The sequence below is a fragment of the Glandiceps talaboti genome, chromosome 4, assembly GCF_964340395.1.
Source record: "Glandiceps talaboti chromosome 4, keGlaTala1.1, whole genome shotgun sequence".
Lineage (NCBI taxonomy): Eukaryota > Metazoa > Hemichordata > Enteropneusta > Spengelidae > Glandiceps > Glandiceps talaboti.
In genome coordinates, this window is record NC_135552.1 from 15,297,062 (window position 1) to 15,324,693 (window position 27,632).

Sequence of the window (27,632 nt, forward strand, 5' to 3'; positions counted from 1 at the left end):
GTCTGTCTGTCTGTCTGTCTGTCTGTCTGTCTGTCCGTCTGTCTGTCTGTCTGTCTGTCTGTCTGTCTGTCTGTCTGTCTGTCTGTCTGTTTATTTCTGTCTGTCTGTCTTTCTTTTTCTCTCTCTGTCTGTCTCTGTTTCTCGCTCTTTGTTTGTTTGTTTGTTTGTTTGTTTGTTTGTCTGTCTGTCTGTCTGTCTGTCTGTCTGTCTGTCTGTCTGTCTGTCTGTCTGACTGACTGGCTGCCTGCCTCACTTTGTCAGTCAGTCAGTCTGTATGTCTGTCTGCCTGTCTGTCTCTCTTCCTCTCTCTCTCTCTCTCTCTCTCTCTCTCTCTCTCTCTCTCTCTCTCTCTCTCTCTCTCTCTCTCTCTCTCTCTCTCTCTCTCTCTCTATCATATTTGGGTGTTCATTCGATGTCAGCAATCGTCTTAAAAAATTACACCCCAGAGAATGTTACAAAACTGCATTGAGTTAAATTTTATTTGTCTTATCATGTACATTCAATATTTTCACCATGTTCAAAAAATTGGATTATGACGTAAACTCACTACTATTTTACAGTCCGTTTACATTTTACTACAACTTGAAACGAGATATTTCCATAGCATTTAGCCTCTGTGTACAAATATCAATAATTGTGTTAATGAACAGCCACTCTAAAACAAACCACTGGATTGACGTGCAAATTGTTATTTTATGGATACTACATCCCTCCTAAATTTAATTTTCTCTGAATGATTCTCGAGATGTCAGAGTTCGTAATGATGCGTCCTTTCTAATTATGGCGGTAAAAGTTCTTTTAAAATTACTTACTACTAAAATAGTGTTCGTTTCTTGAGTAAATGATAAATTCTGTTTTCAAATCATGGTAATATGCAATTCGTACATATAGATTGTATCTCTATTCTATAACATGCAGTTTGAAATGTATATAAATTTCTATCTACGAGGTTAGGGGTGGACTACCCTTCCTCTTTACTTCAAGTCCGGAGATTATTCTTCTCCCGTCACAGTGACTTGAGTATGTCTTATGTTTGCCGAAATATTGAGGCCGTCGGCGATTTCTGGTTGGATATTGTTTCCTCTGGGGTGTTTCACGTCGTTGGGCGTGACTTGGGGTGCTCATGGCGTAATCATTCGCGTTGTTAACCTGTATTCGTTTGAAAAATGAGCCTGTGAGGCATTTCGGGTCATCTTGCGCGTTTTCCTTTCTACTCTTAATATCATTGAAACTTTCCTTTTCACCACTTTGTACGGGTTGGCTTCAAACGGTGTTTCTAGTTTTCCTCCGATCATATTTTTAACTAGAACTGTGTCAACAACTTTGCTTTCGCAATTGCATCCTTTTCCTTTATTGCTGATTTTGGTGTTGCCATGCCATTGTATGTTGGTAGTTTGATGTTTAGCGGTCGTTGGAATATTTCTGTGGCTGGTGGTAGGCCAGTTGTACAGTGCGGTGTACATCTGTAGTTTCTTAGAAATGTGTACAGTTCTTATTTCCATGGTTAGTACTTCGGCTTGCACTGATCGAAGGGCTTGAAAATTATGTTTCAGTGTGTATAAAATTCGGTATTCAATTTAATCAAAAGTAAAGTAGATGTATCGAATATAAAAATGTGTTTGGATACTGCAATAGTTTCAACTTGAATTGACTATTTTTTTTGAAACTGCTTCGTTATATATAATGACTTGATTCTGAATATTGTACACCGTAAAGTATATTGAATAATATGCAAACTTGTGTGTGTATTTGTACACGTAATGAATTAAAGTAATGAATTTTACATTTTACGGTGTAAAAATAAGATACGTGCCTCCATCGACCATAACTTGTTAAATTTGCACATAAAACGTCACCATTCACGAGACATGAAACAATACGTGACGATCGCTGGGACTGAAACTGTATGATCCAGCTTTTGAACGGTCAATGAACAATACCATCTATAGATATCGAGGCAAGTCAAATTAAAATGACACTGGATACAAAAAAAAACATTTCGTTCAAGATATAAACCCGTCACCACACTTCCTACTGGTAAAATCGACAGGTACAATGTCTTTTAAGTACTTGAATAATATATCTTTAGCTACTTGATGAAAAAAAAATGTACCTGCTGCAGCAAGTTCATGTTGAAGTGACAATGTTGTAGTTGGTTGGAAGATTTCGTGAAACTTTCACTCATCATAGCATTAATGATATAAAGGTATCTACATAAGCCACATCGTAATACAATGTATCGAGAATCAAAGAGAATCAATTTGTGCAATATCGGTACGCGGTAGCGAAACATTGTACACTTTTGGTCAGAACGCTTAAGCTATCAAATTAGTTGTCAAATTTGATTTAAAACCTTGTTAAAATGATTAATGAGAGTTCAACGATATTATTATGTCACATTCATTGTCAATTCAAATTCTATATCCATTCGAGATATCTCGACAATTTTGACGTCGTGGTACTTCTAGATCTCGTTGTCGACGTTGACGAGTATTTTGTCGATGACATAAATATTAGATCGTGTCTGTGTGATCTGACTTTGGATGTCGTCCAAATCCCAATTCATTTTTTCTCTACCTCGTTCGTCTGGTTCGGCCATCCTCCACGTGTACGTCACGTCACCATTAGTAACCAAATAAACACCTGGTGCTTCCAAGGTGAATGTGACGAAGTAGTCGGTTTCGGGTGCAAAAACCATTTCGATGGCATCAGATTCGAGACCAGTTTCAGGAACGATGGTTGAAGTCTCGCCATTATTGAACGTGATTTGATATATCTTGCCGATGGTGTTCAAAGTCCTTCCCTGTCGTTCTGCTAGTGTGACGTCATTAATGCTATATTTACCGTTACCAAGACCACGACCCTGAATAAAAAAGGATTCATTAATACACATTGAAACCATTTAATCTTTTTTTTCCTCCCATCTGAATATAACAGTAATTGATCATTGATGAGAAAATCAATAATTGTAATGCTAGAACGCTATTACCGCTGATTTGGTTGTTTGTCAAACTTAGTTTCAAGTCAATTTGACCATTTTGTATACTAAGTAAAACTTAATTTCTTTTGAAAATGAACTGAGAGATCACAGACAGATCTGGCCAGTTATAATCTGCGAAATAGCGAAATGAAGAAATTCAACAGGCAAGCAGATTAAATCAGAAAAATTCGGAGGCATAATCATTTTGTTTTGAGGCGAGTCCGTGGAGCGAAATTATAGATGTGTGGAAGGTTTGGTGAATAAGTTGATCAGTTGTCTTTTTGATTTTCCATTTTGTTTCCAGCAATTAAGGCCAAAAGGATTTTTTCTTATAAAAAATATCAGCTCGCGCATCACGCAGTCTGTAGATCTGGGAAACACAAAAATAACCCTCCCTACTTCAGTGAAGCCAATTGCAGAGCCAATCATGAACAAGCAAATGACATCTGCCCCACATACACACTTGCTCTAATTAATAATTTAAAAGTACTAAATAAAAAGAACAGTAACTGCCATAAATAGTAGATTGAGTGACAGGTTGAGAATAAAAAAAAACGCATCCTCGCACCATTTTAGACAGAATGTCCTGACCAGAAACATTTTTTTTTGCCTAATAGAACCATCAACCTATTAGCCTAGAATCCTATCTGGTAGGGAATGTTGGCTCACGCCTTTCCCGTACCATCTAGCATTTCGCTGTAATGGGTAGTAGTGGAAAGCCGAGAGTCCCAAACCTCCACACGATTGGATCTAGGCTAATAGGCTGACGGATCTATTGATCGTTGGAAAGTAAACGAAAATACAAAATAGACACTTGTCTATAGATTATGCAGTGTTTTCCTTACCTGTAGTCTGATTTTGGTGTATCCAGTGTCAGCAAATGCGTTGGTTTCATCTATAAATCTGCCATCGATCAGTACACGTAATCGACCATTCCATTTACTTGTCTTGTAGTCTTCATGGCGTCGTTGTTCAGCCTGGCTGTGAGCACTCCAAGACGTCAAATACAGTGCCTGCTCTGTACCTGAAACCTCGAGTATTTCTCCAAATCTCACATCTCTGTTCTCTATCACGAACGAGGATGCTGCAAAATTTGGAAGTTGTTCGAGTGCCTCAGTAATGGATACTTCTTTGCCATTTACTGCCATTGGTGTGGCGAATGGGTAACCCATCTGTCGTCGATCAGGATAACGGTTATCTCGTGACCCACAGTAACTAAGACTGCCACACTGTGAGCGTATTTTCAGGGCGTCTACGTTATTGTCGGATATCAGAACAGCAAGACGATATGGTTCGCCATCTTTGGTGCCTTTTGGCAGCAAAAGGTTGTATGGCCAGCCACACTCGCAGAATCCACTAACAGTTCTCGCGAGAGGGATCTCTAGATCATCTGAGTAATCTGGGTCGGTAGGATCTCGTTTGATCACGGAAGAATGCTTGTCCTTTCGCGTGATTGTACTGTGTGTCTCAGTAGCTGCCATGACATAACGGAATTTATCCATTTCGATCCAGCGTCGACGATCGTTTTCATGTCTTGCTGGACAGATGAAAATGCGCACCGTCAGACGCAGCTCACTCCCTGTCCATCTTTGACGTTTGACACGGATGTGAAAATAGAATGGCTCATGACTGAGTTTACCCCACTCGAACTGGTACTGTGCTACATCTAGTATAGTTTGAATGGTACCAGCATGAGTATAGTTGTTTCTCCATCCATTTTCTGACCAATCAGTAAAGCCTTTCGGAGCTGAATCAGATGTAGATATCATTACATCATTTCCGGTTATGACAACTGGTGGTGCGTCGACTGCCAGCTCTGTAATTCGTGTCTGGTGGAATTCATCAATTAGATTATCGATAAATGTATGCCAGCGAAAGAAAATGTGATCTCTGACAGCATGATCAGTGGTTGACATGTAGCTACTCATCCCACGACGCTGACCTGTGCTACCAAACACGACATGTCCACTGTTGTGGATGCTTCCATAGGTATCATAGAATGTTGATGATGTTGCTTCAACGATGTGTCCTACCCAGTTAGCTGCACTGTAGCTGGGAGTCTGCATATCGTTGTTGCTGTCCAAATTCAAGGGAGGTAACCCAGTTCCACTGTTAGGTTGTAGAATACCCTCCCGGAAAGACAGACGAATATTATCTGTCCATTTCTGAAATTGGACAACCCTGGACCTGGGAAATTTTGTCCATGGAGGACGAGGCCGAAAACCTCTGTTTTGTTGACTGCTGTGAAATTCCTCACCCACATCACAGCCCAGTTGGTCGACATCTGTGAAGTGCCATGGTTCAACAGGGCCAAGTCCCCATGATTCTCGTTCTGCATTGTACCTTGCTAGCAGCTGTGCATGCATATAACCAAAGAGTTCACCCTGGCGATCTAAATGAAGTTCGTCTGTACCAGGAAGTCCATGTGCTCGGTACACCAAGTGCCAGTGACGATGGTGATCAACAAAGTGTGCATCATTTCGCCAATAGTCCATCCAGATTTCTTGTGGTGGTCCAATTGGTGGCACCATAGCATGAGCTGATGTATCCATCATTGATGGTTCGTCAATGAATTCCGGCACCTTAAGTCTGTTACTGCGTGCTATTGCGTGATGAGTCAGGAATATCTTCAGAGCATACTGGATGAGTGTATTATTATACCGTCGAGTTTTCTGCAGAGAATCAACGAATTCCAAAGTTTCCACTATATCCCCACAGTCATCAGCTTTGGCGAATATTTGCTGGATAACGTTACTGGACAAAACAAGATGCTCATCATTAAAAGTGGAGAAAACTGTCGAGCGACCAATACCACTTTCTTCATCATCATCATCTTCGTCGTCATCAATGGCACTTTCGTCATCTTGCCAGTTTACAACGTGTTTCACTAGTTCTTGCAGCTCTGTAACTTTTGGTGGTACAGTGCGCCAAATTTCTCTTCTTTGAGAATCTATGCCTGGTGGTAGACTATTCACATCTCCCTTTCTCAATAACCACTCCCACTTGATCTCTCTGGTAATATATTCTTTCACTCCTCTGGATCTCAGGTCTTCAATCATTTGGTTTACTAGTTGTTCTGCTTCTTGGAACTGCTGTTTCTCGAGAAGAATTTCAGCTCTTAAATATGTCATATGTCGATACCTGATATTATCTTCTCGGTTTCCATCAACATGTAATTTGTCGATAGTTGATTTCGTAGATTGAAGTACATCATCTAATACTAAACCTCGGTCTTCCTTCTCCACTTGTACTTTGTTTCTGGTCTTTGAAAATCCCTTTCTTGTAGAGTTGGCCAAATTTTTCCCACAGAGTGCCACTATGTCTTCAACCCATTCCATCCTGTCTTCGGTAGTAACCAGACGCTTGAAGAATTGCCTGATGTTCTGATACCTTGGTGCATTTGATCCTTCAAGAGCAATGTACTCCCCTACTTCCTCTGTGAAAAATTGGTCGACGTGGCGAATGTTACCATCATAGGATTGGATATTTAGCTTAACCATTTCCGTTGTCAGGTAATAGTTTTCAAATGTATAGACAGCTTTGATTTTGTACTGGCCAGGTTTCTGGAAATAGAATCCATCCTTGCCATATACCAGAGAAACTTCTTCACTAATCCTGTCAGTACCCTCTGGAGAACCAGATGGATGCAATGTTCGGACGTAGTCAGACACAACACCACTGGCAAACGAATCGACTCGAGTTGTCTCACCATCTGGGTCCATGATGAATATCTTCACACATTCTTCAGATGGATCCAATTTACTCCCGACGTAGATGGGGTACTTATAGCAATTTCTTAGCTTCAACTGAAGCCGAACCAGTTCCATCTGTTTGTATGATGTTTTCGATGGTTTTGCAGTGAACTTTAACCTCTTATTGTTGTTATCATCATCATCTGGATCAGCTGGTAAACTGCTAGGTGGTACATCTGTCAGAAAGGGAGAAGCTCCAGGCTGTACAAATACTGACCTACCATGGCGGAGGAATCGTATTTCGTCATCATCAAAGGAAAAGGTGAATTCTTTGAAGAAGGAACCCACCCCATTTCTTAAGTCATATCGGTAGTCGTAGTTCATAAATGACAATGAGTCAGGGTTTCCCTTATCCCAGGAGTGCTGTAAGTTCAAACTATGACCCATCTCGTGCACAAATGTATAGATGAATTTCCTCAACGCGTTGGCCTTCATCTTGTCACTACCTGCATCCTCATTCATACCCTTGAACCATTTGTGGTCTGTGAATATGGCAAAGCCTTTGCGATTCTTGCGATCAAACATGAGACCTACAGTACGAGGGTCCCTGTACTTCGGTGCCAACAGTATCCATAGATTCCAAGTGGCAGGATCTGTATTATGGTGTGACTGCATAACTTCATAAAGCTCTGATAGAGTCCATGCTGTTGTTGGATCAGGGTCTTCAACCTGTAGGGTTTAGGTGTAACGTCATTATCGTCTGTCCAAAGTTAGTGTAATACAACCATTATCATTGTTGATTAGAAATTACTGTAACATTATTATGTCAGTGATGAACAAGGTGGGGGAGGGGGGTGTATTCCCTCCTATTGGGTATGCGTATATATATGCCGCCATTTTGGATTTTTCATCCTTTGGTCTAAAATGGGTACTGTATTTTTTAAGAGATTAGGAGTCTAAAATGAGATCCACTTTACACAATGTTCGATTTTGTTTGGTCTAAAATGGGGTCCTGGAAAGAACCACATAATAGATTCTCGACTAGTTCGGAATTTCCCCCAGCTAATTCTGTGGTTGACATGTTGATATCAGTGATTATGTATTTTGGTCTAAAATGGGGTCTCATAAAAACTTGAATGGTCTAAAATGGGTATTGGTTTTTGGTCAAAATGGGGTCTTTCGTTGGCAGCATTGGCCGCACACCCTACCAGTAAAATGGAGGTGCCGAGAAGTCTTCTATTCATCACTGACATATATAAATCCTCTGACAGACACACATAGCTACAGCACAGAACAGGCCTACTTACGCAAATACGCACATTGAACACATGATATTCGTGTCTTATGGCTTGTGTGCTGTGGTTAAGTGTTGATACATATGTTATTGGAACACTGTCGACACCTTCAAAGTCAGTTGTAGTTGTCCATTACTGATAAAAACCACGTTCAAACTTCTAATCAACAATGACAATGGCTGTATAAATATGATATCTAGATAATTCGAAATGACAATTTTTCACCAATCTCGATGACTTAGGATCATGAAAATGCCAACTTTACAGCACAAATCATCGTCCACCAAATGGTGGTGGTGACAAAAATTCTACATAGTTATAGAATGATTCTAGTTGTCCATAGTGGGATTAAATAGGAGAATTTGAATACAGTGTGTCTGATCAACCCCACGCAAGATCTGTACTCTCCTGCTTTTTATTCATCATTTCACGAATTACATTTTTGAAAGCAGTACTCCAAATTGCTAGTGTTAATGCAATATACTCTTAATGAGAGATACTGTAGCGTATTCTTACTTTTGTGGACATATCTTCATTCAGTGTAACTTCAATACCGGCATCTTCTAGTGGTGTGAACACTGATAGCTCCCGTTGGTCTAAATGCACGACTCTCTCAGCCTGATGACTAGATGTGTTGTATGTTGGTAACACTAGATCATCAGTACCACTGTAGTCTATATCAACCACCACGTGACGAAAATACTTGATAAAGAACGAGAATAAAAAAAAACCAACCCCCCAAAAAGAAGAAAAAAAACAAAAGAAAAACAAAAGAAAAAAAGTAAGTTACTTTAGGAAAAGTGCAATCATTATGCTAGTCATTCTTTCATTTCTCGGATTTCTTTCATGTTTGTGATTCACTATTTCTTGGTTTTATTTAGGTATTCATTCACGTGTATTAGTTAAACCTGGTACTACTATGGATATCAAACTATAGGCAAACTAAGATCGACACAAACTGGAACTATTGTTGATATACTACTATGGAAATCACGCTATAGTCAAACTAAGATTGACACAAACTAAAACTATTGTTGATATACTACTATGGAAATCACGCTATAGGCAAACTAAGATCGACACAAACTGGAACTATTGTTGATATACTGCTATGGAAATCACGCTATAGTCAAACTAAGATCGACACAAACTGGAACTATTGTTGATATACTATTATGGAAATCACGACATAGTCAAACTAAGATCGACACAAACTGGAACTATTGTTGATATACTACTATGGAAATCACGCTATAGTCAAACTAAGATAGACACCAAACTAAAACTAGCAGTGTTGATACTATGGTAATCAAGCTATAGGCAAACTAATTAAGATAGACACACTAAAACTATTGTTGATATACTACTATGGAAATCAAGCTATAGACAAACTAAGATAGACTCAACTAAGAATATTGTTGCAACATACGTATTGACTCTATACAATAAACATTGATGTAATTAGTCCTACGTGTACATTAGATTAGGCTGGCTTCTCTGATAGCACATTTTCCTCAAGTGGCTGCCCATGTAACATCATTCTAGTGTTTACTCTATTTTGATTACAGAGTGATTTATATATTTAAATAATAATAATAATAATAATAATAATGTGTATTTCTTATATAGCGCATTACATAATTGCATAAAAATCTCAATGTGCTTCACATAATAAAAAATGCATTAAATGATTGAATAAAAAAAATAAAATAAACTATAACAACGGTTTAATACGGTTTTATAAAACCAAAGCACTGATATTACCTACTTGTGTAATCTAGACTACCACATGTAAAGACAATAGTTTTGAATGGGTGTCTATATTATTTTGCTGATAGGCTGCTTTCCATAGTAGTATATACAGAGGTACAGGATACATTCGACTATTCAGGAGCCTCGCTTTGGTGACAATGTCTTTATGTACTTTAACTTGGTCCCCATATGTGATGAATTACTCTTGATAAATTGATGGCCCAACCTTTGAAGACATTTTTTCCTGGACTTCCTGTGACAATTAAAATAACATGTAACTTCTCTATTTTGAGAACCTTCTCTCCTCGATCGCTATACAAATGTACCAATTTTTTTCATGTAGTGTAAATAGAAGTTATGTAGAATACAATGGCTTTCATTCAACTTCCTAAATAAAATGCTTCATCATTCATGTTTAATACTCACGTGACTATACTTGCTGCATTCATAACTGGCATCTATTTGTGGTAGGCGAACGTCGGCTTTCCAAACATCGCCCTCTTTCTGTAACTTCACCGACAACTGTGTTGGCACTTTCTTTCCTCCATTCAGATGAGCCACACCCGTTCCCGTTATCACATTCTCTTTTCTCCTGTAAAGGCAGATTAAAGTGGGTGTGGGGTGTGTTATTTTGACAATGTTGATATAGTCACGTATAATTACATAAAATGAGCGTAAAATGACAAAATTGAGTTGTCTTGTTTGAAAATGAAATACTTTCAGAGTTGCGTTTGTGTTGGAGCGAGGACTGCATACTTAACGGCGAGTAATTTTCCACTCTGAAGTTATGTTCTGTTGACGTGATATATGTTTCTGCTTCTCAACGGGGGAGGGCCGGAGGAATCTGGGGGTGGGTCACATTTTACAAACCTGTTCTTGGGGGAGGGTCATATTTTGCTTTACAATGTTTGGGAGAGAGTATTTCCGTAGTTTTGTGACCAAATTGAAAATTCAATTATTGTCTATTTGTTTTGTCTGTTTTGAGATATCGGCGAAAGTAGACCAGTCCATACGGTACTCAGGTTGTAAGCCCCCTCACCCCTGTTCATGGTGGACCCCCTCTTCTTTATGCAAATAAAGTACCGTATGGACTGGTCTACTTTCGCCGATACCACTACGAGGCAAACAGTTCTGAAGATGGCTGCCGATGGTAGTCGAAACGTCAACGTTCTCTGGTATGAAAAATTACCTTGGTTGTGAAATATTACTACTACTACTACTACTACTACTACTACTACTACTACTACTACTACTACTACTACTACTACTACTACACTACTACTACTGCTGCAACAATGTTTAATGTCCCAACTCTATACTAGATTCCCAATAACTATCACATACTGAAAACAAAATTACCTCCACTGATACTTACCCAATCTTTGATGTTCGAAAGTATCCCACCACGTCATTGCCTTGGATAAATTCACCACTGATGATATTGAGAACCTTAGAATGTGTCCTGGTTTTATCGATATCGATTCGAAGCTCCAGTCTCTTACCACCGATAACTTCACTTCGATAGCTACCACTGATTTGGTCGTCAGCCACTGTAGAAAAGCAATATCCAGTTATCATAACCTTTTCCGGTTTTGCGAATATTTCGGTTTTCGGTTTCAGACAGACAGACAGACAGACAGACAGACAGACAAACAGACATACATACATACATACATACATACATACATACATACATACATACATACATACATACACACACACACACACAGACAGACAGACAGACAGACAAACGGATAGACAGACAGACAGACAGACAGACAGACAGACAGACAGACAGACAGACAGACAGACAGACAAACACAGACAGAGATGGAGACAGAGAGAGCCAGACAGACAGAGATATAGAGACAGACAGGCAGACAGCGGACAGACATAGACAGACAGACAGACAGACAGACAGACAGACAGACAGACAGACAAACAGACAGACAGACGTGATATACTCGTGATATGTATAAACATGGACTCACCATCGTTTATAGCTGTCCTCCGTGTTGGTTTGGCTGTGAGACAAACAAAGAAATTATCAGTACCGAACTCAGTTACACTGTATCTATACTAAACGACGAAAATGTTAATTTACGAAAAATATCATGTCATACCCTTGTGCAGATATAATATTGTGGTTTTTTACACCCATATATATTTCAAGAAGATTTTGTCTGTTCATTGGACGTTGTATTTTTCCTATAGGGTGGGTTGCAGCATTGCTAGTTATCCTAGAATATATATGACGTCATATAGAAATGAATGCTAAAACTGATTGTGTTCTGAATAATTCCAGTTGCAATTTGAATGTGAAGATATAAAACTTCATTGCCGATGTAAACAAACAAACAAACAAACAAACAAACAAAAAACAGACAGACAGACAAACAAACAAGAAACAAACAAACAAACAAACAAACAACCAAACAAACAAACAAAAACATTACTCTTTTTGAGGAAACTACAAAACATCTTCCCCGGCACGACACCATATAAAGGTTTTTTTCAGCGAGTTTTACAATATTGGGTAAAAATTAGATACTGAATGATGCTAACATGGCCAGCCTGTATAGCAGTTTTTGTATATATTACATTTGTTCAGGATATAAATATAAATAGATACTTTAGTTGAAAATGATTGTGGAATAACAAATTCCAAAATTTTCTGAAATTAACATAAACAATGGAATTAACATACAGATAATGATTGTTTTTATAATAACATCACATTTAACCAACTTTTTGAATTTTCATTAATTGCTTGCTCATCTCTGGAAGTACATGAATATATTCAACGTTTGAAATTAACTTCCTTAATTTAAAAGCAGCAGATATAATATTCTAATTTCATGTCAAATGAAATCATAAATAAATTGTTTACTTACCAGGAAACGGTTGTTCACCTAAAGAGATAGAAGGAATACGTTATTAAAAACTAGGATAGGAATGATTGACAGATCTATATGTTTTAATTAGCGGAAATAGCACTATGGTAATAATTTCTTTGATTTGCACACGCACCCCTTAAAGTTGTCAAGAGATAAAATAATCAATCTCGGAACAAGTTCTTTTTCCCCTAAATCTTGAAGATTTGATGTAAATTTTGTATGGGTTTTTGTGTGAACAATTAGAGATTTATGGTATATATTTTATAAGTACGTTTTACAAATTTCCTTCGCATCTGGGTTTCTTGTTGACTAATAACTTCCGAGACGATGATGACATTGGACGGCAGATCAGATTTTGTTTATATATATATCTGCTAATATGCAAAATTCTCAAAAAATACCTTTAATGTGAAGTGTATTTTGTTTAAAGCATACTGCTACCAGTTGTATGGAGGGCCACTATGGCTCAATCATACGGAAAGGTTAATGAGAAAATTGAAAGTTGCATATAACAATGCTGCACGCCTATTGTTAGGTTATGATAAACGAAGTAGTGCAAGCTCTATGTTCGTATCGAATAGGATGTATACGTTTGATGCCCTGATGAGAAAGCAAGTGTTTAGTTTGAGAAGACGACTTTCAGTAAGTTGTAACAGCATAATTAGATGTACATGTGATTTACAGTATTTCAGATCCCATATGGTGGAATTATGGGACAAGTTACTTTTTGTTTAATTTATATGTTAAGATTCTTATATTTAAGAACATCAGTCATGTAGCTTTTCTGTAACATATATTTATATGGACGTCGTTGTCCAAATTAAAGACTATGATAAAAAAAATAATAATATCAACCATGTTCTAAATCCCTTAGTACACCTTTCCCTAGTCTGTAAGGTACGCCGTGACGGGGCGCCCTCAAACATCGGCCAACACCTAGAGGAGGCCGGTGAGGGCGAAACGTCACGACGTATCTTACAGTCTGACCATTCCCTTATCCTTACCTCTCTTCACCACTATAAAAAAAATACAGCATATATTGTCTTCAGTGTTTCTATGCTTCATGCATCAGTAGATGTGACAGGCCTACAATTCCCAAACACACCCTCATATTATGTATACACCCCCACAAAATACCACGAATACTGTGAATTCTATAGGTGTACAATTATTATAGACTTCGTCTATTATTGTTAAATGTCAAACACGTAGTCGCATGAAAGCTTCGCGCTCGTTTTACTGAATTGAAACCGTATGCATGTCTGTACATGTGCTTATCGCTATATCGTCTTTGTCTGCTTTCTTTTCTGCAAGCTCTAAGATATACATGGACGCTATATAGTTTATTTCTTCTCAGCATTTCGTCGACACAGACTTAGTAAACCACGCACGTGTTGACGTGGCTTTGTCTTGGGGTCTGAAGACATTGATAAGTGATGTAATATTGTTTCGCAGGTGACCTGTTATTGTACATTCAAAGACGCAAGTCAAGTACACGAAAGTGAAAGTGGTTACTTAGGGTTAATGACCTTCAGTGATATCTCTACCCTAAACAAACACACTGGTCTGATAAACGTGTGTGTCTAGGGTGTTGATTATAGGATTTTAGTCTAAATCTCCTCGCCTTAGTTACTGTATTAAAATATGGGGAAACACATATCCAACTGCTCTCGACCAACTTTTCCGTCTCCAAAAGAAAATTGTTCAATGTTCTTTGACTACCATGCCCACTCTAGCCCTCTCTCCCCCAGCTCAACATTCTTGACATCTACAAACTTTGTAAACTACAAACCCGCATGTTCTACTTCGACCTAAAACACGATCGCTATACACACACTCTTCACCACTGCATTACAGACCACATGTGCCTTAGCTATCCGACCACAGCTAACATCAGTGATAACTTTCCGATCCCTAAGGTTAACCTCAGTTAGTCAATACAACTTCAAGTACATATCTATTAAAACCTGGAACTCTGTACCCATGACTATAAAAACGACACACAATAAACATAGAACCTTTATATTTTGTCCCTTTCTCTTAGCCTCTGCAATTTTATTTCTGTATGTAAGAGCTTATGCTTTTTATCTATTCGTATTTTACTATTTCTGTTGTTGCTAGATTCAGAGATGTTTCATGTATTTATTTTTGTTGCTATTGTGTAACTTGTACCCCGGAAATTTGTCTTAATTTGCATGTATGCCGGGTGCATGGACTTTGATTAGTTTCTATGGAACTATTTCCATGGCCCTCGTCAGAAATGTTTTTCATGTTTGTTTTCAAAGATTGTGTACATATATAGATTTCTTTTCTGGTACATGGTAGAATAAATTACAACTCATATCTTGTCAATGCGAATCGCAGTTACTCCCTGTATAAATAAACGTATTCTTGTTCTAAAATTCCAAACTACCAAAGCCTGAGCATCGGGCCAACGCCCATATTGAAGATTGGGTACATATAGAATGCACGACTGGCTGTATACTGAAAGCAAAGCCAGGTATACAATTTCATTGATGACTATCTCTAATTTTAAATTAGGCAAAAAAAAAAAAAAAATTTCTGGTCAGCGCGCGAATCACTTAAATACCCTCGCGTTGGTCTTTTGTTCGTGTTTGTCCAGCCCAAGCAGTCTAAAGATCCGGGGGAGAAACACAAAAATAACCCTCCCTACTTCAGTGAAGACAACTGCAAAGCCAATCATGGACATGCAAATGACATCTGCCCTACATACACACTTGCTCTAAAGTGCTAAATAAAACAGCAACTGTCATAAATAGTAGATTGAGTGCGACAGGTTTGTTGAGAATCAATAAAAAAAATCGCGTCGTCGGACCATTTTAGACCGTGGCAACCTGTCCTGACCAGAAACAATTCTTTTCTTTTTTTTTTTCTTTTTTTTTTTTTGGGGGGGGGGGGCTTATATTCACCCTTTCGTAGTATTGCAATGATGATTTCCTGTTCCTACTCGTAATATTTGTGTGATTTTATCAGCAATCATGTCAGTGTTCTTACCTTGTGTCGACGTTGCAGTACCCATCTTTCGAGTCTGTGAACCGTCACCTGACTGAAGGCTTTTCGACCTCTGTGCGTGTTATATATCACGGCATGACCTCAAACACAGACAGTTCCATGTCCGTGCCTCATAATTATCAGTTACCAAAGACACTCATTGTGACGTCACGGGTCATTGAGAGTATAACTTTTTTTTTGTTAAAATGAGATGAACCTTTTCGATCTCAACTGAAGAACTGAAAGATGTACCAGATACATACTAATGACAGCTATGTTTCTGTCATAGATGTGAAAGGCTGTAAAACAAAAACGTTCTGCTAACACTTCAGCTTTGTCACATACTGCAAAATGTATAGACTGCCTACCGCATAAAATGTAATTTCAAATGAAACTATTTCAACAGTACAACAGAGTTCTACCTAGCTAGTCACCCCACCGTGTTGTTTCATCGTCGAAACATTGAATACAATTGAATACATTGGAGTTATGGCATAATAAGCCAACTGAAAGCAGAGGGTAAGGATGACTAGCTTTCACACGAGTTGGGCTACACCGATTTTGATTTAACGATTTTAACAGGAGTAGCTGTTCCAAGTTGTGGACAGGGTTTAAAGGTAGAACCAATGTGTTTTGTGCATCTGGCTGATAGCTCGATCTTTGCTTTGTTTTTTACACAAAATTGACGTTGGAATGGAGAACTCTCCCTCCTTCTTCTTTGACATCGGTGTTTTCGTTATTTAAAGCAGAGTAACCTGGGCTTGGTACTCATAAATAACAAGAATTCTAAAGGACAATTGTAAACACACCACTTTGTGTATTGAAGATATTGGTCTCCGTCTGGAGATCGATATAAAGAAATCCGTTTCTTTATACGTGTTTTGTAGGGGTGTACAATTCACACAATTGAAGCAGATTTCTTTACCTGTTGTTTCCATTGATTTGGTGTTGATATTTTTGTAGTATGATCTCATAGTGTACAGGGCTAGATTTTATTATGATGCGAATACAAATCAAACTACATATAATTTCATATTATTCGTTTCCCCAATACAGACATGTGGAAAATATATTTGCCGAGTAAGCCCCCATATGTGTTATATAACGGCTCCTGTGTATCTTGCTGTATATTGCGTTATATATATATATATATATATATATATATATATATATATATATATATATATATATATATATATATATATATATATATATATATATATATATATATATATATATATATATAAATACTTCTAAAGCGTTTGTCAGATCTTGGTATCAAAGGAACTCCTCTTAAATGGCTTTGCTCATACCTCACAGACAGATTTCAGTCAGTTACAGTAAATGGGAAAATGTCACTTGCTCAATTGCTACGGTTCGGAGTACCTCAGGGCTCTGTCCTAGGACCTCTATTGTTTACTATTTACATTTCACCACTCGGTCAGATCATTCGCCGTCATAAACTTCAGTTTCACCAATTCGCCGACGATAATGAACTGTACTTGTCTTTTAAGAAATCCAACACCACCTCCGCCATATCTTCTATTGAAGAATGTGTCAACGATATTAAGAAATGGATGACGCAAAATAAACTGAAGTTAAATGATTCTAAGACAGAAGTCATTTTAATTCGTTCCAAATTTGATCATTCGCCGTTGCCTCTCACTTCCATCAACATATGTTCAAGTGTTATTGAAACTACTTCATCTGCGAGAAACATTGGTGTCATATTTGATGACAATTATACATTTCAACAACACATAATTACCACCTGCCGCACCATTCACTTCCTCCTTCGTAAAATTGGACACATCAGGAAATACCTCTCTCAGGATTCTTGTGCCACCCTCGTCCATGCTGTCATATCATCGAAGCTGGACTATTGTAATTCCTTACTATATGGTCTGCCTGACGTTCACTTACAGCGCTTACAACGTGCCCAAAATACGGCAGCTAGGATTATTACGCGCACCAGGAAATTCGAACACATACCCCCTATTCTAAAACAACTTCATTGGCTTCCAGTATCTCATCGTATTGTTTTCAAACTTCTGCTCTTCACTTATAAAGCCCTAAATGGAATATCTCCACAATATCTCAAGAACTTAATTACACCTCGTTCTTCATTACGCACTCTTCGTTCATCGGATAAATGCCTTCTGCATACACCCAAATGGAATCTGGTTTCCTATGGTCGCCGCTCCTTCTCTTCAGCAGCTCCTGAACTTTGGAACTCTCTACCCCTGGACATTAAAACCTCTCCCAATGTTAACATTTTCAAAAGACGCTTGAAAACCCACATATTTCAGAGAGCTTTTTCATCTCCTTTCTAACTCTAAGCGCCACTGAACATTGTTTTCTTTGGATATTTGGCGCTATATAAATTTATTAGATAGATAGATAGATAGATATACATATACTAGTGTGTGTGGGTGTGTGTATGTATGTGTGTGTGTGTGTGTGTGTGTGTGTGTGTGTGTGTGTGTTCACACAGTATATTACAGAAAGATCAATTAAGACCGTCCCACATCTTCCATTGCTGTCACCAGTTTTACTTCTCATTTAAAGTAACACCCCCTTGTAGATTTGCTTTATTGGTGTGATTCCTCTTAACCCCCCCCCCCCCCGCCGTATATAATGATGGCTCCCTAACAACCCCACGCCACCTTCTAGTCAGAATACAATACAACACATGATGGATGCGATAACGTCATCGGTCTATTTTAACGCTCCAATTGGATTTAATAAAGCTCATGGTAATTTCAAATTCACTGAGAACCAATTTAGATGATGAAAACTCACAGTGCCTGTTGATGTAGGATTACTAGATTAGAAAAACCAACGATAATAATTAGTCTCTGGGCTGAGTTATTTCACAGATAGACAAACACTTAGATTATCTCCCCTGTCAACGTCATCATATTGATTACTTAATTTTCATTAAAATTAGTCTATGGATGGAATTACCAGCCAAAAAGATGAAAAAGCTCTGTTCTATTGCAGATTTACTATTTGGAGACGGGAAGACTTTTTAGCTATACAATGAAACAGACAACAAACAAACAAACCATTTCATGATTTATTGTTTATTTTGTATGTAGCTGTAGCAACCTGTTATTGTAAATAGTAGTAAATCCAAATTAAAATAGGAATTGATACCTTGTATACAAATCTGTCGTGAACGTCAAATTTTGTCATTCCTCAGGGAAATTAACTTAGCGGCGAGGGTCGCTTTCGCTGTCCGATAACCCACTCCACTCAGCAATGGCATTATTAGCCACAGCACAAATGATACCCCAATGTTGTTATAATCAACAAACTTATATTAAACTTTGAACGTGTATAAAAGAAACAAGTATAATATACAACAACGACTGTCTATTGGTTCATGCGTATACATGTATTTACAAATAGTCTGTGTTTTTTTAATAGCTTATCTGTATAGTACGTACAGAGACAAAAACTGCAATGTAATGTAATGTAATGTAATGTAATGTTTTTTAAGTCTCTGTGTGATATGACAGCAAAATAGTGTACTGTCAACAGTTGCCCTTGTAACCAGTAGTCAGTATCGAAGCAGCTGGCCGGCTCTCAGTGATAATAATGTTTTATATCATGATGATATTAACGTTTGGAAGAATTATGGTGGTCAGCTGGAGACAATTTGTTCATAGCTTGGTGGTACCATAACATCCACGCTATTATTGTCAATGACCAAACTGTTATCACATTGAATCGTCCAAGTACTCGTATCCTCTTCATGGATCTCAAGCAGTTTCTGCAATTCTTCTTTTGTTTTTCTTCGGAAAAACCCAATCTGTTAAAGAGCATGCGTAAAAGATATGTTGTTGGATAGCAATGGGTGTAAAACCGTATATAATTGTAAACAATAACAGAGACACAATTAATACAGTAAGGTTCTTTGCCCAATCACATTGAGCAGTGATAATAAGCATTGCTATTCTTTCACAGTGCAGTGGTCTCGGTAACCCAGACTCTCGCCGCTGGGAGCTCTGCCTACGCGACCTCCCCAAGCGTCTGGGCGGTCTCGTAGAAGAGCTCCCAGTGGTGAAAGTCTGGGCAACCGAGACGAACAGAGCAGTAAAAACAGGTTTCTAATGAAAACATTATATATGGACTGGATGATTTAAATGGCTGCAATTGTTTATTTTCTAACTGATGATCTACATTTCAACATTACTACTTCTACATCCCCACTGTGCATGGCACCTATGTAATTGTTTCTTTTGCATCAAAAGTTGTCTGTATGTGTAAAAAATGTCATGTCATATGAGTGAAACACCAAACCAACATCATCATTTTAGCTGTAAATAACTGGTCGGACGTTTACAACTGTTACAGATTTTGTGCCCATTTATTGCACTAGATTAGTATATATTCAAGGTATCGTTTGGATTCTTTATATATTCATGGGTTTCTGATTCGTGGTATTTGTTTTTCTGTACTCTTAATTTTCAAGCCTTTAACATTGAAAATCGTAAAGATAGACAATGAATACAAATTGTACGGTCTATTTGGTGTTTGTATTCACTGAATTCTGGCAGACACCAAAAGGAAACTGCACGTTCTACACTCTGACAAAGATAGCAAGACTGAATGAATATAATGATTTTTGTTCTGAAATTTCCGTTGAAAAGTAATTTTCTACAATGGAGAGTTGACTTTACACTGATTGTCATCTTACCTTCCATAGTAATACAATAGCTGTGGCAAGAGCCAACAAACCACACACAACACTGACAGCAATCACCCATGGTGCTATCTGTCCGTCACCTTCCGTTATAATATCATATACAACGGTTACAACCTGTAATGTCCGAAAAACAAAAACACGTCGTAATATATATATATATATATATATATATATATATATATATATATATATATATATATATATATATATATATATATATATATATATATACATCAAGTTGCCACTTTATACAGAAGACACACACACACACACACACACACACACATATATATATATATATGTATATATATATATATATATATATATATATATATATATATATATATATATATATATATATATATATATATATATATATATATATATCGTCTTCTATATAAGGTGGCAACTTGCATACAATCAGGAGGATGCGTAGAATGGGCCACTTGGAACAAATTTCCCTGAAAATCAAAGTTCGAAGTTCGAGTCTCTCCAAACTTTGCTATATGAATGTTTGTTCCTGGATCTTTTGAAATAATACAAAACGGAGGTTCGTCATCTTGTTTTAAAGGAACTTTTCACCCTTTTTTTAAATCTTTAATTTTCCCCACGGAGTTAACACAGTATTTGGTGGTCATAATGGATTCTAAAATGACTAAATTTTGATATCAGTTTGACCAGGGTTTTGACCCCTATTTCAAAACTTTGTTCGATGGCTCCAGGTTTTTTTTTAAATTGATTTTAGCTGAGCATATGCTAGAGTTTTCTTGAACAAAGTATCCGAGGCGCTTTGTGCGTTAAGCGTTCATGTTTTAGGTGATTCAGAAGTGCATTTAAATTCATTTTCTGGACAAAAACTCCTCTTGTAGTTGTGATTAACTACGTACATCAACTTTTACTGTACACTTGAAATGTAACTGACTGTATCTGTTATGGTTAATGCAATTCTTGTATATAACTTGACTCCTGTGTGAACTAAAAAAAACGACAAATCAATCAATCTTAATTTGACCAAAAAAATCGTATGTAACAAATTTATATCGAATTCAATATTATCAACATCACTGTACAAACGCATTACTTTTCAACAACGATTTGTCCAAGGAAGTCTTTCAATTTAGTTGTTATATTGTCGTCATGAATCTGACATCGAATATGAATATGAATATGAATATGAATATGAATATGAATATGAATATGAATACGGATTTATTACATACATGCACACTGTCTGGTTGATGTTTGTCAGGCTGTACCATATCACCCTGTGAATCCTCCACTAGCACTTCACCGTATGACATAATTTCTATTGGCTGGTCTCCAATCAATGTCTATAAAAAAAAAAAGAATTACGACATGAAACTATTTAAATCCAACCTATTTGCTTTTACATTAATTATATCAACACCAGGACAACGAACACACACAGCTAATTCGTCAGTACGATATAATGTGATGGGCCACAAATTATAACCGACATACCCCTGAACACATTTTGTCTCAACTAGATTTATTTCATATTCATATTTACATTCGTATTCATATTTGCATTCGTAGTCATAATCATATTTTCATTCGTATTCATAATCATATCCACATTCAAATTCATTTATTGACACATTCTTCAAAAAAGAAACCGGAGTCAAATTAAAACAACATCATGGCAAAACGAACCAGCTACTGTCACTAACACAAAACAAAAACAGAAATTAGTTACAAATCAGAGATAAAAACGTACACATTCATGAGCAGCCTTTCCAGAGATTTGAATCGCTGTTTATAAATTAGAAAAGTCATTAAACTGATATCCATTTATACAAACATACATTTGGTATGACGTACATATATTGGGATATCACGTGACCTACCAGGAGAGATGACTGCTGGATTTGAGCAGACACTTCAATTCGTGTACTGCTGCCCACATCTAATGGTCCGATGAAACAATCGAGTCTTGTACATTGTACAGAATTACAGTCCTGAGATAAGACAAGGAAGATCAAACTTACTGAAAATTTCATGCCCCTAAGTGCCATTTCTCAATACATTGTAAATGAACTAGTAATACGGTAACCGCTGTAACACAGTCAGGGAGGTAGGTTCGTTTGGGGAACAAACGCTAGACAGCATATAACTGACAATTAGGAATAACTAGTGTAGAGTTTGTATTTTACGACGAGATGTTGATGTCAAATTACATGGTATTTGTAAAAAAAAAAGTCAGTGGCATTTCATTGCCTGTAATCGTTTTAATGAACCCCGATATTTTACTTTCTTCGAGACGTAACCACTTACAATTGCGACAAAAAATCTTAAATTAATACATTTGAAATGAGACAAGGCTTATACCAGCACATTATACAAACTGAAGTGGCAGACCATTTATTATTGGAAATAAAGTTACAAGTGCGTATTGGAAGGAGGGAGGGAGAGAGAGAGAGAGAGAGAGAGAGTGAGACAGACAGACAGACAGACAGACAGACAGACAGACAGACAGACACAGACAGACAGACAGACAGACAGACAGACAGACAGACAGACAGACAGACAGACAGACAGACAGACAGAGACAGAGAGAAGGGGGTAAAAAGAAACATGAATCCATATCTTCATATCATATACGACTATATACAACCTCATATTAAATACAACCACGACTGCTAAATCGTCGAGGACAAAACATTGCATGTATGGATATAGTGAGACTACGACATATGTGTACTGCACGTGTGAAATGGAGGTACATTTGTGCTATATTTACCATGCCCCTGTCTTCAAGCGGAATGTAAACACTACTTTTAGATGTTTTGTTACACATACTGTCTTCTGCCTGTTGATCAAAAATATGTTCCGATGCACAGCTACCAGTACCACGTACCTAATGGGAACAGACGAGATTAATTTAGTTTTAATATACAGTATATATGAATAGTATATAAGGTATATATATCAAATGGTTGAATGGATATAACTGCCATGTCACGTAAATGAGTGATGTCTGTAAGTACGATGCTACACACGATGGTGTACACTGGGTGTCAGATAGTCTAGTTCCTATACAGTATCGCTACGACCATGGACGTATACTTCCATGCTACAACTCTCAGTATAGTCAAGGCCCTGACGAAACGTGTTAATTATGGTTCAACCTCATAGTGAGAGCATCTCTAAAAGTGTATGTCACTAGCAGTAACGGACTGTCATCATCGTTCATTAAATATTCATTTGGTACAGCTGTTTTTGACGATGTCCAATGTCCAACCAGGACTCCACAGCCAATCCTTTTAAACTAAATCAGGTGGGGACACAACAACATAATCATGTTTATATCAACGCTGTAGGAGCGAGCACAGGAATGAATTGAGGGAATTTTACCAGACTGGTTTTTTGAGTTAGAAACCAGTCTGGTCATCCAGACTAGATGTCGGATGGACATGTTATCATAAAAAGTAATAAATCGCTGAGGACACGACTAAACCGACATTGTTTAACACCTGCTGGCCAAAATACTGTGAATACACACAACAGTTCTGTTCAGTTTCACATAACTTGTTAATGTTTAGGTTTGCTTGATACAGAATATTTGTCTGTTTATGGTGATCTGTAATTGCACCACGTGACGTAAGATTTACACAGTGGGAGTATTAGTCAGTATGTTATAGAAATGATTGAATACATTCCCTCACAGTTAAACAAACAATCACCCCGTCGTCAAAATCTTCGTCAATAAATATCAGTTATCCTACCATATCTCCTATATCACTTACTGAAATAAATCGTATATGTAACAAATAGTCTCCATTCGGCATCTTCCACGGCCAGTCTATCTTGACATGACTGTTATACGGTATATTTCCAGGCCCCAGATTACGTATCTGACGTGAACCAAAATGAAATGGATAGTTAGTATAAGTAATCCACAACAAAGTCTGATTTACACTGAACAACAAAGTATTTTATGTATGCTACCAAATGAAAGTATCTCGTCACATTGTTTTCTCCTAAATCATCAAGACCACAGAATGATGATCTTCAATTTCCTGTCATGCCGTTGTTCTGATATTGGGATATCGTGCCTTGAAATCTTTTACACTGTTACGTAAAACTGTAATGGAAAGTGGTGTACAAAATGTAATGTATTGTAGAATTTGTATATTTTGAGCCTAAAAGACAAATTTCAGCATTTATATATTTTCAAATTGAAGAACACCGTATGCCTTTTAAATTAGCATTACAAATATTAAACTTACATCGAATGTATGAGTGAGGTATGGTCCATTAATGTCACATTGCGACTTACTGCTGGCTAAATGTTCGGTGCTCAGATGAATTTGTTCCGGAAACGAAAATCTGTAGAGAACAAAAATACGCTTACTGTAGTTTGACCATATATTTCAGGGTTTTTTGTCTTACAACTTGTGTTTGTTATTCTACTAACGAAAATCGATCAGGTAGTACTTACCTAGGTGACTAGAAATATTTCAGCATATGTAAGTGTGGTCATTTGAATAAAACAAATTATTGTTATCGAACATACGATCACATCACGTGTTAAAGTGATAACAATGGGTGAATTGACTACTCAACTGTGTTTGCATGATGTAAATTATGGTATGTATGTATGTATGTATGCATGTATGTATGTATGTATGTATGTATGTATATATGTATGCATGTATGTATGTATGTGTGTGTGTGTATGTATGTATGTATGTATGTATGTATGTATGTATGTATGTATGTATGTATGTATGTATGTATATATGTATGTGTGTGTGTATGTATGTATGTCTGTATGTATGTATGTATGTATGTATGTATGTATGTATGTATGTATGTGTATGTATGTATGTATGTATGTATGTATGTATGTGTGTGTATGTGTGCGTGTGTGTATGTGTGTATGTATGTATGTATGTATGTATGTATGTATGTATGTATGTATGTATGTATGTATGTATGTATGTATGAGGACAGAAAGTTAACACATATCATAAGTCTGATACGTAAGTTCAAAGTCAGTACACGTATGTTAAATCCTACCCTGTAACGGCGACGTCAGCCGCAATCCGAATTGGTAGTCGTATGTCTATGAAGTTATCGGCAAACGATGTATCATTACTGGATGTGACGGCAACCAATGAGACATCGAGAACGTCCTTATCAGCAGATATCCTGGAGGAATCTAGGATGACATTGAACGATTTCTGGAACAGGGAATGACAGAATTATTACCATTACGTTATTTATGTAAAGAAAGCTAAAGCTGAAAATCAGGAGTATATCAATTTAAAAAAAAATGTAACTGCCAAACTAGGGAGTGTGTAGAGTTTGAATTATGCAGAACGGTTTTTATTTATATCTCACTACGGTTTTTTGTTACGAATTAGACAAAATACAGACACTGATAGCGTGCATGCACAAGAAATGTTGCATTTTTTTTATCTCACCATAAACAGAAATGAACAGTTTTGTGTTCAATTCTTCTTTGTTCATACATTCACAGTGGTGTTGATTTGTGTTCAAAGTGAGATAGAATGTATCATTGTATATGCATACGCGCCACCAGCTCCTGTATTTTGTTTTTTATGTAATTTGTAACAAAATACGGTTGTGTCAGATGTAAAAACAACAACAACCAGATCGTGCTACCTCATTAAAACGCTATATTCTCTCAAGTTTGGTAGTACAGTACACAAACCATGTCAAATGTGGGCATAAGGCATAAGGCTAACAAAAAATACGTGTGGTTCCGATTACACTCAATTTTAGAAGAGGTGAGGTAGGTAGATTTTTTATTTCATTTTTCTTTATACATTTTTTTTTCATATGTGAGTGTCTAGTTCAGGTAGTTATGTTTTCCGTTGTTTTCCACATGGTCTCCGTGTTATTGGTTACTTCTCATCAGATGTACAGCCATTACAGATTGGAAGAATAGTTTTATATCGTCTTTTTTAAGTTGATGTCAGTTTCCGCATCCAATATTTCTTGCGAGACTTCGCAATTTTATTATTTTTTTCTCGAATACGTAGGTCGGCGTAAAAAAACTAGGTGGGGTCGGGTAACCGGAACCAGACAATTTTTTTATTAAGCCTAAAGTACCGTTGTGCTTGTTTTTCTTTAGGACGTCAGGCAATATTTGTTCTCAGTTTAAATTGCCATCGTCATCAATACATAAAATGCCATTTCCAGATGTACGATTATCGTGGCATGTATAACGTCTGTAAGGTCTGTAAGAGTATGCCAAAACACAGACAAGGAAGAAATAATTAAATATTCCTTGTCTGTGGCTAAAAATTTAATGATGACATGTTTCACCTCTGAATTAGCTGTCATTGGATTTCCTACATCACACGTTATACCGCTTGTATCCGTATCATCCGATAGGGTGTCGTCTGGTTCACAATGTACAATAGAACCCTGGACAAAAATAAACATGAATAAGCAAAAATGAATAACAAAAGTGAATAAACGAAAGTGAATGAACAAAAATAAGAGGAAAAAAGGGTAATCTAAACGTTTCACATTTTTCATCACTTTTCTATACTCGAGTATTTAATGAGCTCATTCTGCCTATATATGGTGTTATTCAAATTTAATAAGTTGTAATTGTAGGCTATCATAAGCTTAGGGTTTCTACAGCATGTTTGCAACGTTCTCACTTTACTGTCACATCATCATTGCACTCCAACTGTATCATCAAAAAAAAATTTCAGGGACCGTTGTACTTTAAGCCTGTCTAGTCCCTGTCCATTTGGCTGGGCTGTTGGGCTGGGCCTTTAGTCTGGGCTCCTAGGCTGGGCTCTTGGGTTGCGCTCTTGGGATTGGCCCTTGGTCTGGATTTCTGGGCTGGGCTCTTGGGCTGCGCTGTTGAGCTTGGCTTTTGGAACATGGAATTATAAGACAGTCAATAACATGCCCAAGTCAACAGCCCAGCCCAAGGGTGCAGTCCAAGAGTCCAGCCTAATAAGGGCCCAGCTTAAGAGCCCAGCTCGATCAGCCCAACGGCTTAACTCAGCTCGGCAGCCCAGCCCAGGTTTTAGAATATGCCCTCTAGGCAATTAGACAAGTGGTGAAAGAAGTAAAATAGACTAGAGAGGCCATTTCGTTAAAATTCGTTCCAAAAGGTAGCAGAGAATTTTACTTATTTTATTCGTAGCAGAATACAAAAATACACACCCAACCACAAAACAGCTAATACACACAATCACATAAGAAAACGCATATTATGTTTCTGAAACTGTGTGACTGGGACCCTCAAATAGCATGCGCAGACTCCGAGCTAATCAG

The 27,632-nt window shown here is 37.4% G+C and overlaps 2 protein-coding genes across 2 annotated transcripts in view; both read right to left on the bottom strand.

Moving 5' to 3' along the window:
* Window positions 1-488: 488 nt before the first annotated feature.
* Window positions 489-15,671, bottom strand: LOC144433817 (uncharacterized). The gene is made up of 8 exons (XM_078122186.1): window positions 15,632-15,671; window positions 12,614-12,631; window positions 11,711-11,743; window positions 11,095-11,269; window positions 10,146-10,311; window positions 8,484-8,669; window positions 3,826-7,401; window positions 489-2,863 (listed from the first exon to the last, which is right to left on the bottom strand). Exons 1-8 carry the CDS (start codon window positions 15,654-15,656, stop codon window positions 2,465-2,467), a joined length of 4,578 nt encoding a protein of 1,525 aa, XP_077978312.1. The 5' UTR covers window positions 15,657-15,671; the 3' UTR covers window positions 489-2,464.
* A 3,062-nt stretch (window positions 15,672-18,733) lies between these two features.
* LOC144434216 (integrin alpha-9-like) overlaps window positions 18,734-27,632 on the bottom strand; it is a 37,262-nt gene continuing 28,363 nt past the window's right edge. Inside the window, exons 17-25 of the mRNA XM_078122670.1 lie at window positions 26,661-26,762; window positions 25,386-25,549; window positions 24,593-24,692; window positions 24,110-24,217; window positions 23,104-23,220; window positions 22,211-22,321; window positions 21,563-21,673; window positions 20,334-20,456; window positions 18,734-19,445 (exon numbers count right to left, since the gene is read on the bottom strand). Of these exons, the coding sequence (XP_077978796.1) occupies window positions 19,278-19,445; window positions 20,334-20,456; window positions 21,563-21,673; window positions 22,211-22,321; window positions 23,104-23,220; window positions 24,110-24,217; window positions 24,593-24,692; window positions 25,386-25,549; window positions 26,661-26,762 (1,104 nt within the window). The 3' untranslated portion in view covers window positions 18,734-19,277. The remainder of the gene's footprint in view (window positions 19,446-20,333; window positions 20,457-21,562; window positions 21,674-22,210; window positions 22,322-23,103; window positions 23,221-24,109; window positions 24,218-24,592; window positions 24,693-25,385; window positions 25,550-26,660; window positions 26,763-27,632) is intronic.

Coding starts and splice junctions, on each gene's coding strand:
- LOC144433817 (XM_078122186.1), bottom strand. CDS start 15,656: ATGGGTACTGCAACGTCGACACAAG. Junction 11,270..11,710: donor GAGGACAGCTATAAACGATG/GTGAGTCCATGT, acceptor GCTTTTCTACAG/TGGCTGACGACCAAATCAGT. Junction 2,864..3,825: donor ACACCAAAATCAGACTACAG/GTAAGGAAAACA, acceptor TTTTTTATTCAG/GGTCGTGGTCTTGGTAACGG.